Source organism: Solanum pennellii, chromosome 11, assembly GCF_001406875.1.
Source record: "Solanum pennellii chromosome 11, SPENNV200".
NCBI lineage: Eukaryota > Viridiplantae > Streptophyta > Magnoliopsida > Solanales > Solanaceae > Solanum > Solanum pennellii.
In genome coordinates, this window is record NC_028647.1 from 3,207,555 (window position 1) to 3,223,205 (window position 15,651).

The 15,651-nt window shown below is 32.3% G+C and overlaps 1 protein-coding gene across 2 annotated transcripts; it reads right to left on the bottom strand.

Moving 5' to 3' along the window:
• Nucleotides 1-3,136: 3,136 nt before the first annotated feature.
• On the bottom strand, nt 3,137-11,722 carry LOC107004712 (probable LRR receptor-like serine/threonine-protein kinase At5g10290). Of its 2 annotated transcripts, XR_001454778.2 has the most exons (14): nt 11,448-11,722; nt 9,861-10,025; nt 9,527-9,659; nt 9,319-9,390; nt 8,212-8,355; nt 8,042-8,113; nt 7,889-7,954; nt 7,361-7,425; nt 7,075-7,218; nt 6,285-6,626; nt 5,217-5,611; nt 4,493-4,843; nt 4,117-4,140; nt 3,137-3,776 (listed from the first exon to the last, which is right to left on the bottom strand). XR_001454778.2 is itself a non-coding variant. In XM_015203027.2 (12 exons), the coding sequence occupies exons 2-12, from the start codon at nt 9,925-9,927 to the stop codon at nt 4,529-4,531; spliced, it is 1,815 nt and encodes a 604-aa protein (XP_015058513.1). In that variant the 5' UTR covers nt 9,928-10,025; nt 11,448-11,722; the 3' UTR covers nt 4,263-4,528. The 2 variants fall into 2 exon arrangements, 1 of the variants encoding a protein (XP_015058513.1); XM_015203027.2 differs by lacking the exons at nt 3,137-3,776; nt 4,117-4,140 and having other exon boundaries at nt 4,263-4,843.
• Nucleotides 11,723-15,651: the final 3,929 nt, after the last annotated feature.

Here is a 15,651-nt window from a genome sequence, read left to right on the forward strand (position 1 = left end):
AAGAAGATAATATGTACGTAGACATTATTTGAAGTTTGGATCCGACTCAAGACTCAACCTCAACGACCCGAGGTTTGACACCCGATGCATCTTTGGCATTGTAATATCGAGTACACGCAAGTTTAACTATTTTCAAAATAATAAACAAGTAAAAATAAACTGATCAAATATTTATTATTGCAATTTTGGAGTCATTGCGTATGTAATGAATTAAAATACATTACGTATGCATTAGAATATGAATGCACTTTACAATTAATACAATCATATCTTGTTTTAACCCTCGTGAGTTCCCAAATACTTTGACTGTAGAATATTCATTGAAAATATATTCAGTCAATGTAAAAGTACATCTTGTACTTAAAAAATACATATCGGACAATAGTCTCGATCTACGCATATTATTTTTTTCAGACTTAACTTGCGAGATTACATTAACTATATTGTTACGTTATACTTAAAAAGTACAACGAGATTCAATAATTACTCGTTGCATTTCAATACTAGTCCTTTTATACCTACTCTTTTAACTTCCCATATTTTGAATATATCAAAACATGTGTATTATATGTATTATAATATTTTTAATTTATATATGTGTGTTTATTTATTGTACTTATGGTTCAACGTTTTACTAGACCCCAATATATAACCTATGATTCTCGTGATTCCTTTATCGTGCAATTTGATCGAGTTCGTCGTACCGAACTTGTTTTGATAGATATTTTTATACATGTGATTTGTGAGCTATTTTTTAAGAACATCGATATTCAGTATACATCCAATAGATAGCGATCAAAGGTTTACTGTTTATTCAGTACACATCAGATAAATGGCGACTGCGAATTTTCCTACAGGTTTCAAAAACAATAAAAAATCGAGGACAATACTAAGATACTTCCTTTTTTGGTAGGACTCATGCAAATATTAACTTTTTCTACCATAAGTAACTACATAGACTCGACCATCTCAAGATTTGAATTTTATGAGTTTTTTCTCGGAATTCAATTACATCTCATTTGATTTATATACATGGTATACATGCATGTATCGTTGTCATCATCACGAGAAGTTTATTATTTCTTATTAAAAATTCAAACGTTTTTTATTTCTTCCCATCTCTCACATGAATTACTACCTTTTTTTTTTGGAGTTTGAAATTTTCAAAAAGAAAATGTCAAAAATGTTTATTTTTTCAATGAGTCAAAATTCAACATGATTGTAATTAAGTACCTATATATATGTCCTATCCTAAATCATGTTATTGCAAAAACAACTCTACAAAATTAAAATCTTGTAAGTTATATCTCTCTCCAAACTTAACGTGTTAGTTATCCATCATATATATCTATATATACAAAAGAATCAATTCGTTCAGAACTCAGTTGATTGTGTTTAGAACGTCCTTGATTCGTGTATTCTATTTGATTATTTGCAAAAATAACCAAAAAAAAATGTCGATTTCTCTTGAAGCATTGGCTATGATGGGAGGTGATTATGTTAAAGATGGAATTAGCTTTGAAGAATATGAAAAATATGAAGAACAAGTGCCTCCTTATTTGTTAGTCGATGATCAAGAAGATGAATATGAAAAATTCTTCTCAAGAAAGAAAAATATTTATCAAGAAAATCTTCCCACAAAAAAATCATACCTACATTTTTTTTCTAATCATCAAGAGTTTCTTCGTAGACGTGAAAATAATGATGAACTATTGGCCCCAGTCCTACATTTTGTCTCTGTGGATCGAGGAGGAAAGAGGCTCGAAAAAGGGAAGCAAAAGAAGCTTTTAATTCAAAAGCATAGTAATTTTTGGGAGGTCGTGAAAAAGAAGGATCTATCAAGTTTTCTTGAGAGTAACAGGAATAATCATTGTATAATGTCGTCATAACTATTCATATCGTCAATCTCTAACTTGTTTGAGACTGAGGTGTAGATATGATTGTTGTATAGTAGTTCTAGAATCCCAAACTCGAACCCATAGTATTCAAACTCAATCTCCTCCACACAACTAGTGAATAAGGTACGGGACACAAAGGTCCAATCCTAACTTGTTTGAAACTGAGACGTAGCTATAATTGTTGTTGTACTTCTAGAATCCCAAACTCGAAACCGTAGTATTCAAACTCAATCTCCTCCACACAACATGTGAAGAAGGCATGGAGGGCACAAAGGTGCTCATCTCGGAATCCTCTTCGTTGAAAAATTTGTATTGTATATATAATCAAAATTGTTTTTAATATATAGGTAGTAAATGTTGATTTTATTTTTTTTTGACTTCCTGGTCATGTGCTTATTATTTTATATATTTTGAATCGTCTTAATAAAAGTTTTGACTCTGCATTGTATACAACAAAATTATTTTTATATACGTATATACCTAATCAATTGGCACAAAATCGTACATAGAAGAATGAAATACAAGTTATGTTGTTATATGTGCAAGTATGTTTACACCATAAGTGAAGTTTAAACTTATTATAATGCTTCAAAAGCCATGTTATATATAATTTAATATGTTACCTTTAATCTCAAAGTATATACGTAAAATATATTTATATTGTTCGTGTATATAAAACATTTTTCTATGTCAATCATATTTATTTCTAGTGATATATCTTTAATCCATCGTATTAGAATTAACTATTGGCGATGATATTCAATACTATATACCACCCTCGTATACACCATGGCTTTTTCACGATAAAAATGACACTATAGCCCCATCGACAATGATCCTTTATAAGAATGAACTGATAGTGTAAAAATTCTTTATACTATTAGCGTAATAAAGTTGAAACTTTAACATAAATCAACTAGCAAATAGACAACAAATTTGGGTCTTATTATACATTTGTGGAAAGGCCCAATTCCAAAATTTTACTACTTCCTATATGTCTATATGGCCCATTGGGCTAAACATATTCATCAAAAGGCCCATTGGGCTAAAAATATTATTCATCAAAAGGCCCATTTGTATTGATATACTAATCAAAACTACAAATATTTTCAATTTTTTTTTTCATAAACTTCATTTTCAATCAAACACCGCCACATAAATCGAAAAACATTGCGAAAGGGAAGTCACTTTTGCACTTTTTGGAACTTATCCAAACAAAATCACAATCCAAAAGTTACAAAAAGTATATAATTCATCTCCTTTTTACTATAATCTCTTCATCACCACATATATGTTCCCTATAACAACTGGTAATATAAACTCTTCATACATTCAATGAACATAACTGTATCATAACAACAAATATCTTCTCTAAGACATAGAAAAAGTGTCCACAAAACCATTAAATTCCCAGTAGAAAAGGCGAAAAAAGCAACTCCGAGTCACGGATATATCAACGAATTCATATGTTCTGTATGTATAAAGTGTCTAGGCTGCTATAACTTCTTTCACATGTCAGAATTTTGTATCGAAAATGAAAAGAACAACAATGCACGAGATATGTTAAGGGCGGAATCAGTATAAATACGCTTCATCAATGTCAAATAACTTACCTTATTTCGAAGACTTTAGAGCCTTGACGAGAGAGGATAGGAGAGTTTGAAGCTATGTCAGTTGATGCTCTTGCTATGTCGGGTGCAGATTACATGAAGTGTACCGTTCATTTTGAAGATACTAATACGAATCAGAGGAGCTCGGAAAGGACACCACAGTACCTTCTTGCTGATGAAAGTGACGGAGGCAATCATGATCACGGGCAATGGTTAGGACAGGCAAGGAGACGAGCAAACGTCAACGTTCAAGCTGAGGCCACAGCATCTGCAAATGTAAAGTCAGATTATAGTCTTGTACAAGAAAGTTGTACATGTCATTAAAAGTAGTATTACCTTCATACTGTGTTGCTCGGACTCTTCAAAAATGTTGCTGGACCAGTGTCGGATCCTCCAGAAATGAACCAACTTTGGAGGATCCGACACACACCTGTTAGCACTTTTTGAAAAGTCCGAGTAACATAAGCCTTCAGAAATAGGATTAGCTTACCTTGTGATGTGATAACACTTCCAAAGGATGTGTATTGTTCCAGGAAAGCATAATCGTTCAACAAATAATGTATGAAATCAATACATAAATACTGCATATTATATAAATCGTCACTTACCATAGCACAAAAGAAGCCTTTTCCCTGCAGATATCAACAAAGACAAAAAAACAAATAATTTACTCATCAATTCTCTGTGTATGATGCAGTCATAGTATCAATGTATCGTATAATACGAAGAATACTAGAGACCTCTAGAATCCAGATAGAGCAAAACTCAAATCACTATAACAAAGATTGATGTTACAATTGAAACAAAAAGAAAGTCGCATATATATTATGTTGCTGCACAGGCCAATCATACAGGAAAAAATCGATTAAATAAGAGAAGCATACGAAAAACGATACAATCAAGATATGACACAAGCAATATGGAAAAACGTGGAATGATTGCCACTTAGCGACAAGTTCTATGTATCAAAGAGGAGACTATTACAGGAAATTATGTACTTGTTTGGAGTTACAGATCTTGTTATCTTCCACCAGACAGTTCAACTGCATCTTGATTATAGATTGAATCTTCGCCCCAATCAAATCGTCGTTGTAGTCTCTCGTATTCTTGCCTACGTGTAACTTCGACATGCTGCCATTCTTCCCACCGCTCAGCAAGTCCCTCTCCTTCAAGCATTCGTACTACCTCTGACATTGCTGGACGGTCCTCTGGTGATCCTTGAGTACACAGCAATGCAACTTGAATCATCATCTCTACTTCATCCATGTTATAGTTCTTATGTAGGTTGCGGTCGACAATAGCATCCAGCCTTTTCTCCCTTTGCAGTTTTTTAACCTTCAAGATCACACATGCAGCCATTTTAGTAACCAACAACATACCCCGTGTAATTTACAAAGTGGGATCTGAGAGGGTAGAGTCCACGTAGACCTTACCCCTACCTCAGAGTAGAGAGGTTGTCTCCGATAGACCCTCCGCTCAAGGAAATAAAAAACAAAAGCAGTCCAGAAAAAGTAATGGATGTAAACGCATAACAAAGCATGCTGAACAATAACTACATCAAATAATACAACAATCGAAATACAAGAAAAAACATAGGACAAGAAACTAAAGGAGCACTACTACGACTACTACAATGGATAGATAGCGAGAAATTGCACTATCAATAGAATCGCAAGTAAATATCAGTCATCGAGTTATGTACACTTACATGGTCAAGTAACAAGACATCATCTTCTTCTTCTAGGCGTGAAAAATCTATAGCGCGTTGACCAGTTACAATCTCCAAAAGCATGATCCCATATCCAAAAACATCAGTTTTTTCTGATGATTTCCCAGTGGACAAGTACTCAGGAGCTATATGGCCCATAGTACCCCGAACCTGAGTAGTCACGTTGGTTTTCCTAACATCAACTAACTTTGCCAAGCCAAAATCACCAACTACAGCCTCGAAATCTTCATCCAGTAAAACATTAGCTGCTTTAACATCACGGTGAATAATTTTTGGATTACAGTGTTCATGCAGGTATTCAAGTCCACGTGCAGTGCCCAGTGCCACGCGCTTTCTGGTTGGCCAAGCTAAAACAGACTCCCCAGGTTTAAGTTCTGCATTTGACAAAATACTACAAATAAGAAGCCACCAAAATCTCATCATCTCTGGGAGATAAATACTGAATTTTAAAGTTTGAGCGACTACTGCATGTGTCATTTCAATTCATGCAAGGTTTTCAAAAAAAAAGTCACCTTCTCAGGGAAAATGATGAGTGCGCAAGAATGCATTCATGAACTTATTTAAGCTCTCATTATGGATATTGGTCAATTCATACGCAAAGTAAGTTCCTCGTGATGAGGTACAATCCAACTATGGCTCTTGAAGACTGAAGAGCACTAAATGTTTAAGAACTAACACGCTTCTAAGAATATTAGGAATACGAGTACCTATGCAAATACCCTCCTTTATTATCTGTTTATCAACTTGTCTAACTCAACTTTTGATCACTGGAAAAGTAGGCTATATGACCCTTGGTAGGAGTCTAATAGCCTAAAATCAAAATAAGCCGATTCTAGAAGCTTGGCCAAATAGGCTATTTAGACAGTTAGACTCTTGACATAAGCATTTGACAACAAATTTCCAGACTTCTATAGAAATTTGGCTGAGTTTGGACCAATAGTAACAACAGAAAAAGGTGATCCCAGGACAATTTGATATTGAGATAAACGAGGAAAGCCTTGGGAAACTGCAAACCAAGATGTAAGCATATTATGGAAAAATAAGTACCTCGTAGACGATAGGCAACACTTAGGTTCTGCATATACGGGTATACTAGCAAGCGTTCAGTCGGTGTGGTGCAAAATCCTATAAGCCGCAAAAGATTTCTATGAACAGCAACACTAATCATCTCAACTTCACGCTGAAATGCAGCATCTCCCCCAGGACTCTCATAGTCAGTTAAGCGTTTTACAGCAACTTTAGTGCTATCACTGAGCACTCCTTTATAAACCTTGCCAAAACCTCCCTGTCCAAGAACATTCTTTTCACTAAAGTTATCAGTAGCGAGTTGCAATTCCCTCCATGCGAATCTCCTCAATTGACCAAATGGAATTCGTCTGTCAACCTCACCTGGGCACACCGAACAGACACAAGAAAAATGTCATAACATACTCAATGGACCTATACCATCTTACAGTGCAAGTGAACTAAAGTAATGCAGATAAAAAAACCAGTCTCCAATGTAACATGGAAAGAAGAAATGTAGCAATAGATAACTACTTCAGCCTTCTTTTTTTACAGGAGAGCTAACACATACTCCTACTACTCCTACTGTTTCAATTTGTTTGTTTCGTTTTGACTTGGCATGGAGTTTAAGAAAATAAAGAAGACTTTTGAATCTTGTTGTTCTAAACACACCACGTAAAAAGTTGAAATTGAAGAGTTGCCAAACAGAGAAAGGGGTATTCTTTTTTAAACGAGCTACAAAAGAAAGTAAGACAAACAAATTGAAATGGAGGGAGTATTTTTTTGATGAGCTAACAACACATTAATAGAGTGTAAAATAGGTGATAAGCACCTGGAACATCAACATAGATTTCACGTTTGTAGCCTTTGTTCCTCCCCCGCCAGAAAAATAACATTAATCCCCCAAGAAGGATAATTCCAAGAAATCCACCAACAATACCAATTACGAGACCAGTCTTTGATTTACTGGGAGAACCTGCCAGGATATCAACTTTAGAATTTAGAATTGTACCAGGGTGCATAAATTATCTAACTGCCAAACATCTCCAGCAACATCTAACTTCTAAAGTAAATACTTGTAATTCAAAAATGTGATATTTGTTCTTTCAATTAATTACCTTCACTGTCAGATACACAACGATGACTGAAGTTTAAGCCACAATTCAAATGGTTCTCTGAAAAACTAGTAGGCAAACTGAGTTAAACTAATATCAACAGTTCTGACTCATGCAAAAGAGGCAGGGTGCTATTATAAAAAGGGCATAATACATAAACATACACTCAAACTTGACTTCAGCTGTTAAGTAAACACTCCAACTTTGAGTATGCACATCTAGATGCCTCAACTCGTCTTTCATTGTGTCAGTTGAACACTCCAACTTACAAAAAGATCATCAAGACACCACCAAAATCTATATGCCATAGGTACCCACTAAACACAGTGGGGACTAGTTAGAGTGTTTAGTTGTTAGTTGAGACCAAGTTGACGAGTCTAGATGTGCTCTCTGAAAGTTGGAGAGCTTACTTGCCATTTGAGGCCCAAGTTTGAGTGTCTATTTATATATTACCTTTTTTAAATGTTCAAATTATAAAGCAGCTTCAATCTATCATCAGATTAAACAATGCAAGAATTGAGATCTGCATACTTGTATTTCGGGACTTGGAACAAATTGTCAGGAACTTTTCCAGTAAGATCATTTAATGCAAGCTGACTGGCAAAGAGATATCACCGAGTCGGGTCAAATATCACTTGGCACCGTTGTAAGCACATTAAAGATCAGGCTAAATGAATCACTTACAGGTTAATCAAGTTGGGAAGGCCTGAAAGTGAGTCAGGGATAGTCCCAGACAGATTGTTTTGACTCAAAAAACTGTTCAAAAGAAACATTAAAATAGACTCCCAAGTCAAACACCAAATGTAGAACTCAGTTCCAAAAATACCAATAATCAAAGAAATAATATTACTTACAGAAATTGAAGCTTTTTTAGATTGCCCAGGGAAGCTGGTATTTCTCCAGACAAACGGTTTTTTTCCAGATCCAACATGGTCAAGCTGGTTAAATTTCCTAATGCTTCGGGAATCTTACCAGTTATTCCATTTCCTTGCAAAGAACTGCCAGATGTTGACCGCCCAGTCAGTTCAATACATAACACAACTAAGGACAAGAAAATTGATGAGCTCACAAATCTCGCTAAAGTAGAACTTCCTATTGACAAGGATGAGAACTTATCTTTAGGAGATCTTCTAAGCAAATGTACCAGTTATGACACTAAGAGAATAATGTGATAACGGACAGCAAATGAAGATGAAATATCCAACACTCTGTCAAAAGCATGACCAAACACTCAAAAATGTCGTTTCCTAATTATTAACTTAAAAGAATACTAATCTTTAGTTGGAAAATTGAGAACCAAAATTGCGAGTAGATTTCTACACATGCTTGTGTGGGTAGGATAGGAAAGCAATACAATCGGAAAAGGCTAAGATCCCAAACCATGCACGGGCAAAGATACAAGCAATCACCAGTCCCCCAAACAAGAGCAGTTAGTAATGTGCCAATATCATGAGTAAATTAATATCAGCTTGATGAAGGAAATCAATAAATATAGACTTCAATAGTAGCACATAACCTAACAGACTATTTTTATTTCACCGTCACATTTTCCACAATGGTTTCAAATTGTAAGTTCAACGTTATTTCCTTCCCTAAGAACAAGAAACCCCAAATTATCATCCTAATCAAAGGTCAGAGATCACAAAATAACGAACATCACACTACTTTAAGAGCAGAATAGAGACAACATTAAGTCAGCACAAGCAAAATCTATCCTCCCCAGACCCCACTTGTTGGATTGCACTGGGTATGTTGTTGTTTGTTTCAGTTGATTACATTTACCTAGTTTTCGTAAGTGGAGTGATTTGTCTACTCACATTATGATTCAAGAGCACACTTAACTCAAATCCAAAAATTAAAAGGAGTATGGAGTTATGAAATTCCATTATACCTATATAAGTACATCATAGATACACATTAGCATACAATCAGAAATAATTCCACAAATTCTCTATACGTACAGAGTATTAAGATGCACTAGAACACCTAATCTTGGAGTTAAAGTGCCAGTGAACCCCATATTCGACAACGACCTGCAAATAAAACACAGACAACATTTAATATAGGATTTCAGAATGATGTCTGACCAACAAAAGCTCACGTGTTTGGGACCATAATTTTATCAAGTACATGGTGATCAACATGGCTAACAAAGTAACTTCAACTTACACCATCAAGACATTGCTGTTATCGTCACAAGTTATCTTTGACCAAGTGCATGGATTAACTTGATTCTGATTCCAATCAGAAAGTTGATCATTCGAAGCATTTAGTGAACTCTTCAATGCAAACAGTGCATCTCCTAATCAAAGGTCAGAGATTACAAAATAACAAATGTCACACTGCTTTACGAGCAGAACAGAGACAACATTAAGTCAGCACAAGCAAAATTATCCAACCCCTCTAAATTTTTCTTGATACCTTTGAATAGATAAAAGAGTAAAGACAGCAAAGGGTATCTCTTTCTTAGTTTGCTAAAGTAGAAAATGGGAGAAATGTGTACCCTGCTGATCAGGCGAGACAGATGAGTAGAGACATGCTAATATCAGAATTGCAAGGAACAGTTCCATACTGCAGTTACTGTTCAATTCTATAGATCATGTAAACTTGTTTCCCTTCATCTCTGTAACATAAAGCCTATCTTCCTTGGTAATGACAAATGGCAGTTCTGCATAATATACTAGAAAGATTACTACGAGCAAAATTAGTATAACCTCAAGGGGAACAGCTAAGCCTAATTAAATATGTAAAAAGAGATATTTGATGCAAGAACAACAACAAGAAGATAACCAGTGTAATACCACAAATAGGAATAGGGTAGAGTTAAGAGTGTATGCACTACCTCGTAGAGGTAGAGAGGCAGTCTCCCAAAGACCCTCAGCTCAAGGAAAAGTATATCAAAGCAATCGAAAAAGAAATAACTGAAGTGAAGGGATCATAGCAAAAATATTATAGTAAGCATGACAAAGCATTCTAAAAGAAACAGTAACTACACCAAAAAAGTGTGATAATTGAAGTACAAAGAACAAGAAGAAAATGGTAGTGGTCGATGATATAGATGAATCACATGGAAAGCGGCATTTGCCCTCTATTAATAATGTAAAGCATGTAACCACATACTACGAACTGCAAACCCCATAAAAGCAAACTGTAGCAGTATTGCAGAATCGTAAAAGTTATTAGGAGTTGAAAGAACAACTAAACCACTCATCTTCTCCATCCAAACAATATTTCAGCTACCACCAATAATGTCAACCATCCAAAGGAAGAATTGATCTGCAACTTTCAGACAATCGACAAACCTGTCCTTTTCTTTAACAAAGACCAGATATATTTTCGCCAACAATTTTTTGAATATCTATTGGTTATGTCTAGATAACCACAAGAATATAACAAACCTGCTATGTAATTCCCCCATTTTCTCAAAATACATCAAGTGAGTAATGAACTATTACAAAAACTTTCAGTAACTTAACAAGGAGACAGACACAAGTTCTTCAAAAGAAACTCCAACAAATGAAACAACAAAGGTTGTTGTACCAAAAACACTGACTGTGTACTTATTCAAATCTCCTTCTCAACCATTGTAATTCCTAAAACTTAACCAAACTCACAAAAATTCAAGTTCATTCTTCTTTCCATTGCCCCTTATGGTTTCATTTCTCACATGGTCACTCAACTAACCGCTATTGTATCATAAAGTCTTTCCTCTTGACTCCAATTTTCTTCGAAAAAAAAGTAACTTTCTGACATAATAACTGTTAGTCTAGAGACCATATGCAAAATCAACTATGCCCCCTTCTATTTCACCACATGTATCACAAAAAAAAAACAATTAGTAACTCCCTTCTCCACCCAAAAAGAAAAGAACCCCACATCCTCAAATTCACAAAATACATCAAGAACAAATTTTTCCAAGAAAAAAGTTCACTTTTTTGCTTCCATGTGTCAAGTCAAATCAGAAAAGACAAACCCACCATATCTAAAGATAAAACACCATTTTCAATACACGAAACAAATAACAGTAAATGACAGAATCTGAAAACAAAAACAGAACAAAACAAGAACAAGAGCTGAGTAAGTTAAGTACCTTTAAGCAAGCACCAATCTTTATAGGCTGTGAAAGAAAGAGCAGAGTTTGAACCAAAGATTAAAACTTTACTTTGAATTAAGCAAAAAAATAAGCTTTACAAAGCAAATCTTGAAGAAAAAACACAAAGAAAAGCTGTTCTTTGTTGTGCTGTAAAAAAAAAGTAGTAGTCAATGGAGAAGAAGTTCAAGAAAGTTTCTATCTTTTGCATATGCTTTCTGCAATTATTACTACGTTTAAGTCTTCTCTTCCTGTCACCCCCAGCAGTATTTCTTAGTTACACCCCCCCACCCCACCCTCCTCTCCACATCCCCATGGTGGCTAACTGGAAGTGGACCCAATTGATCCTTTTTTTCCTTTCATTTTTGCTGGTAAATGTGAAGAAAGGGATNTAAAAAAAAAGTAGTAGTCAATGGAGAAGAAGTTCAAGAAAGTTTCTATCTTTTGCATATGCTTTCTGCAATTATTACTACGTTTAAGTCTTCTCTTCCTGTCACCCCCAGCAGTATTTCTTAGTTACACCCCCCCACCCCACCCTCCTCTCCACATCCCCATGGTGGCTAACTGGAAGTGGACCCAATTGATCCTTTTTTTCCTTTCATTTTTGCTGGTAAATGTGAAGAAAGGGATATTAGAAAATGGAAAGATCTTTAGTGTTTCCTAGTGAAACATAATGGGTTCATCGAGTCTCGGGTACGGAGAAAATTTTATCAAAATTATCACTTTTAAATGAATTTTATAGTGTACGATTTTAATTTAGTGAGTTTCTATGTGAACTATGAATGGAATAAATTTGAGGTGGGGGGAGGAGGGTCGGTGAGATATTTTCGATTTTCTTACTTCGATAATATTTAAGTTAATCAAAATTATTGTTAAATTTTATAGTTATTTCGCGATAGATTATAATATCAAGAAAGAAAACACTCATAAAAAAAATGAAAAAATATAATAGATGGGAAATCAAAAAATTTATTGTAGATTGTTTTTAGGTTAATTAGAAATCTCCATTGTATAAATGTCAAGATAAAAATAGTGGGGTTATAGTGAAAACAAAAAAAATCTTTCTAAATGGAGGGTCCCTAATTTTAGTTATTTTATTTAATTAAAATAATTCTTCCACTTCAAAAAAGGAAAAAAGTAATATAAACTTTTATTTAAAAAAAAAAGGAGCATCCAAAGTTTTTATTAGTCAATTAATGTCTTATGGAATGAAGAATAAACCTCTATGTATCAAAAAAATAAAATAAAATAAATTGTAGAATGAAATTCTATTTGAGTCACTAAATAGAATTCCAATTTGAATTAAAAATAAAATAATATATATATATATTAGTTGTAAAAGTGGCAAAAACTTCACAATCCAATTGTATTTTTAACATTTTTGGGTTAATAAACTTATGTTGATTTATAGATGGGAATGGTATTTATTTTATTTTCCACAAAGATTATATGTATAACATGAACTCATTATAGAGAATATTACAACTATTTTCAAAAAAAATAAAGTAATTAAAAGGAAGCAAGAATTCAAAAGGCAGAGCACAATAGATTTTGTGACATGAGATGCGCTGGTATTGCAAAAGCAGGAATAAGTTCACAACATTCGAATAAGCTACTCGACCGACTACTATTACTTTCTTATTTCATATTATCTGTCGTAATTCTTTTTTACACGTCTATTAATAAATATTATTAAAAAGTTTTTTAATACTTTTTTATCTAGTACTCTCTCGGTCCGGTATTATTTGTCATGATTTCTATTTTTAGGGTCAAAATATAAAAACTTCGACTAACATTTTAAGATGTATTTTTTCATCATATTAATATGCAAAAAATTGTAATTTATAGTACTTTTTATATAATTTTAGAATATCTAATTTTTTTGTTTAAAATATCGAATTAATGTGATCCAATTTACCTTTGAAAATCAGTCAAATTGACTTTCGATAAGCACAACATGACAAACAATTCTGGACGGAGGAAGTATTAGTTATTTGAATAATCATAATATCACAAAATAATTAAGGTGTTTGTAGTATTCAAGAACAATAGTAGATAGTAATTAAATACAAAGAAAACTTAAACTTTAATTAGTAAATAATTTGAGATAACTATTTTTAATAACCGCGAATAGTAAATATAGTTTGACATTTTTAACTTTTATGTAACTTAAAAAAAGGAGTGAGTTTGACTAGAAAATAAATTAAAGAAAATCCCAAAATATTGATTAAATTAAATCTTTGACCACTTGGACCATATCATAGTTTGTTGATTCTTCATCTTATATTATATAATTATCTCATTAACTTTCACAAGATAACTTAGAAATCACTCAAGTATACATCTTCCTTTTTTCTAAACTTAGTAATATATATTTACTTATACTCAATATTTTTACTAAATCAAAATAATTTAGTTTAAATACATATTTTACCCTGCTTTCGAAAGCTAAAACTATTTATCAAATTTGTAAATAATTATTTATCTCAGTGATTAATATGTTTGATTAAACATGCTATAAGAGTCATAAGATAAAGTAATAATGATAAATTTATATTCAGATACGTATCTTACTTGATTTATTACAAACACATAGTGTGAATAACTATTTCATATAAATTTAAGATCAAAATAAAATCTTAAAAAATATCTTTTTCTTCTTCTGGTGTTTGTTATTTATATTAGAGTTCGACTAAATTTAAATTTACATTAAGAAGTCTCGTATAGGACGATAAAATGCTCACTAACAAAAAAAATTAAACTCAAACTCTCTGATTAAAAAAAAAAAATATTTATCACTTCACTGAAATTCGAAAAAAATGTTAGTGATAGGCAAATGGGTCCAACATGTCAATAAATAGAAAGAAAACTTGATTATAAAAATGTCTTGTTTTTAAATACTACCTAACAAAAGAATGGATTCATTATAACTTTTAACATTTAACATAATAAATAAGTATCCACTACACTCAAGCAATCAATATAATTATGACAGAAAATTCTCCATCAATTTTCTAACCAATCAATTTTTGTCAAAGAGCAAGTCATAATGTGGTAGTCAAAATTGTTTAGTTTTTTTATTTTATTTTAATAGTGATATTGTTTTCTTGCCAAATATGATAATGATGTATTTTAATCTTTTATCAAATAATAATATATTTGATATAATTTTACGAGTAGAATCTAAGGAGGATATAATATATTAAACATTACCCTTATTTTTGTGCACTAGACATTATCTTTTATAAACCATACAAAAAAAAAAAAGGCTAAAGTGAGATTGCAAGAATAATATGATCGATAAAAAATTATTTTTAATAAGAGGTTTTTGAGTTTAAATTCTTATGAATAGAAAAAACCATACTAGGATCGTCACTTTTAAAGATGAATTCTGCAATGTGTGTAAATTTAAATTTAATCAAATCTTATATGAGTATCGAATATTGTTTAGAAAACTATAGAAATTTTAAAAAAAGTAAGTGACAAAATGATTAGGTTTTTATAAATTCATATAAAAAGACAAAAAGAAAATTTATTGTTGAATATTTAAGGCTAGTTGTAATTTATATTATCTTTTTTTTTTTGAATAAATTTGGTATTATGTCATTTTCAAAGAATGAGAAGTGTTCTAGCTTTTCTATAAACCTTCATCATATCAATTTTTTCAAAAATATAATGTGGGCAAGTATATTGAATCTAATTATTTCAATTTTTTATTCTTAATCGGAGATTAAAGATTTATTCAGTTTTTCAAAAATTTATTGAGTTATACTATATATCATTTCTATTTGTCACTTTAAACTGTATCAAATCTTTCGTTCGAACTTCATATTGAACAAGAACTTCAAATTAATAATGAATTTGACTAGAGATTTTTTTCTTAAGACATAAAAATAACACAAAAAAAGACGGATCAAAAAAATAAAGATAAAATTTCAACATAAAAAGCAATGGATATAAAGATTCGTGCTCTTGAGATAATATTTATACATATTTATCAAACGTCTTAAATGAATTCAACGTCTTACAAAAATAATTATTTTTAAAATAAATAAATAATAAAAACATTTTCCTTTACTAGATCTGGAATTTAATGTACCTCAGCTTCTAATAGTCAAAGTTTTCTCATCCATATATTATCTTTTGTTGTAAAATCAAGATTATAAGAAGAAGACAAGAGAAATAGATGTAGGAGAAGACTTTC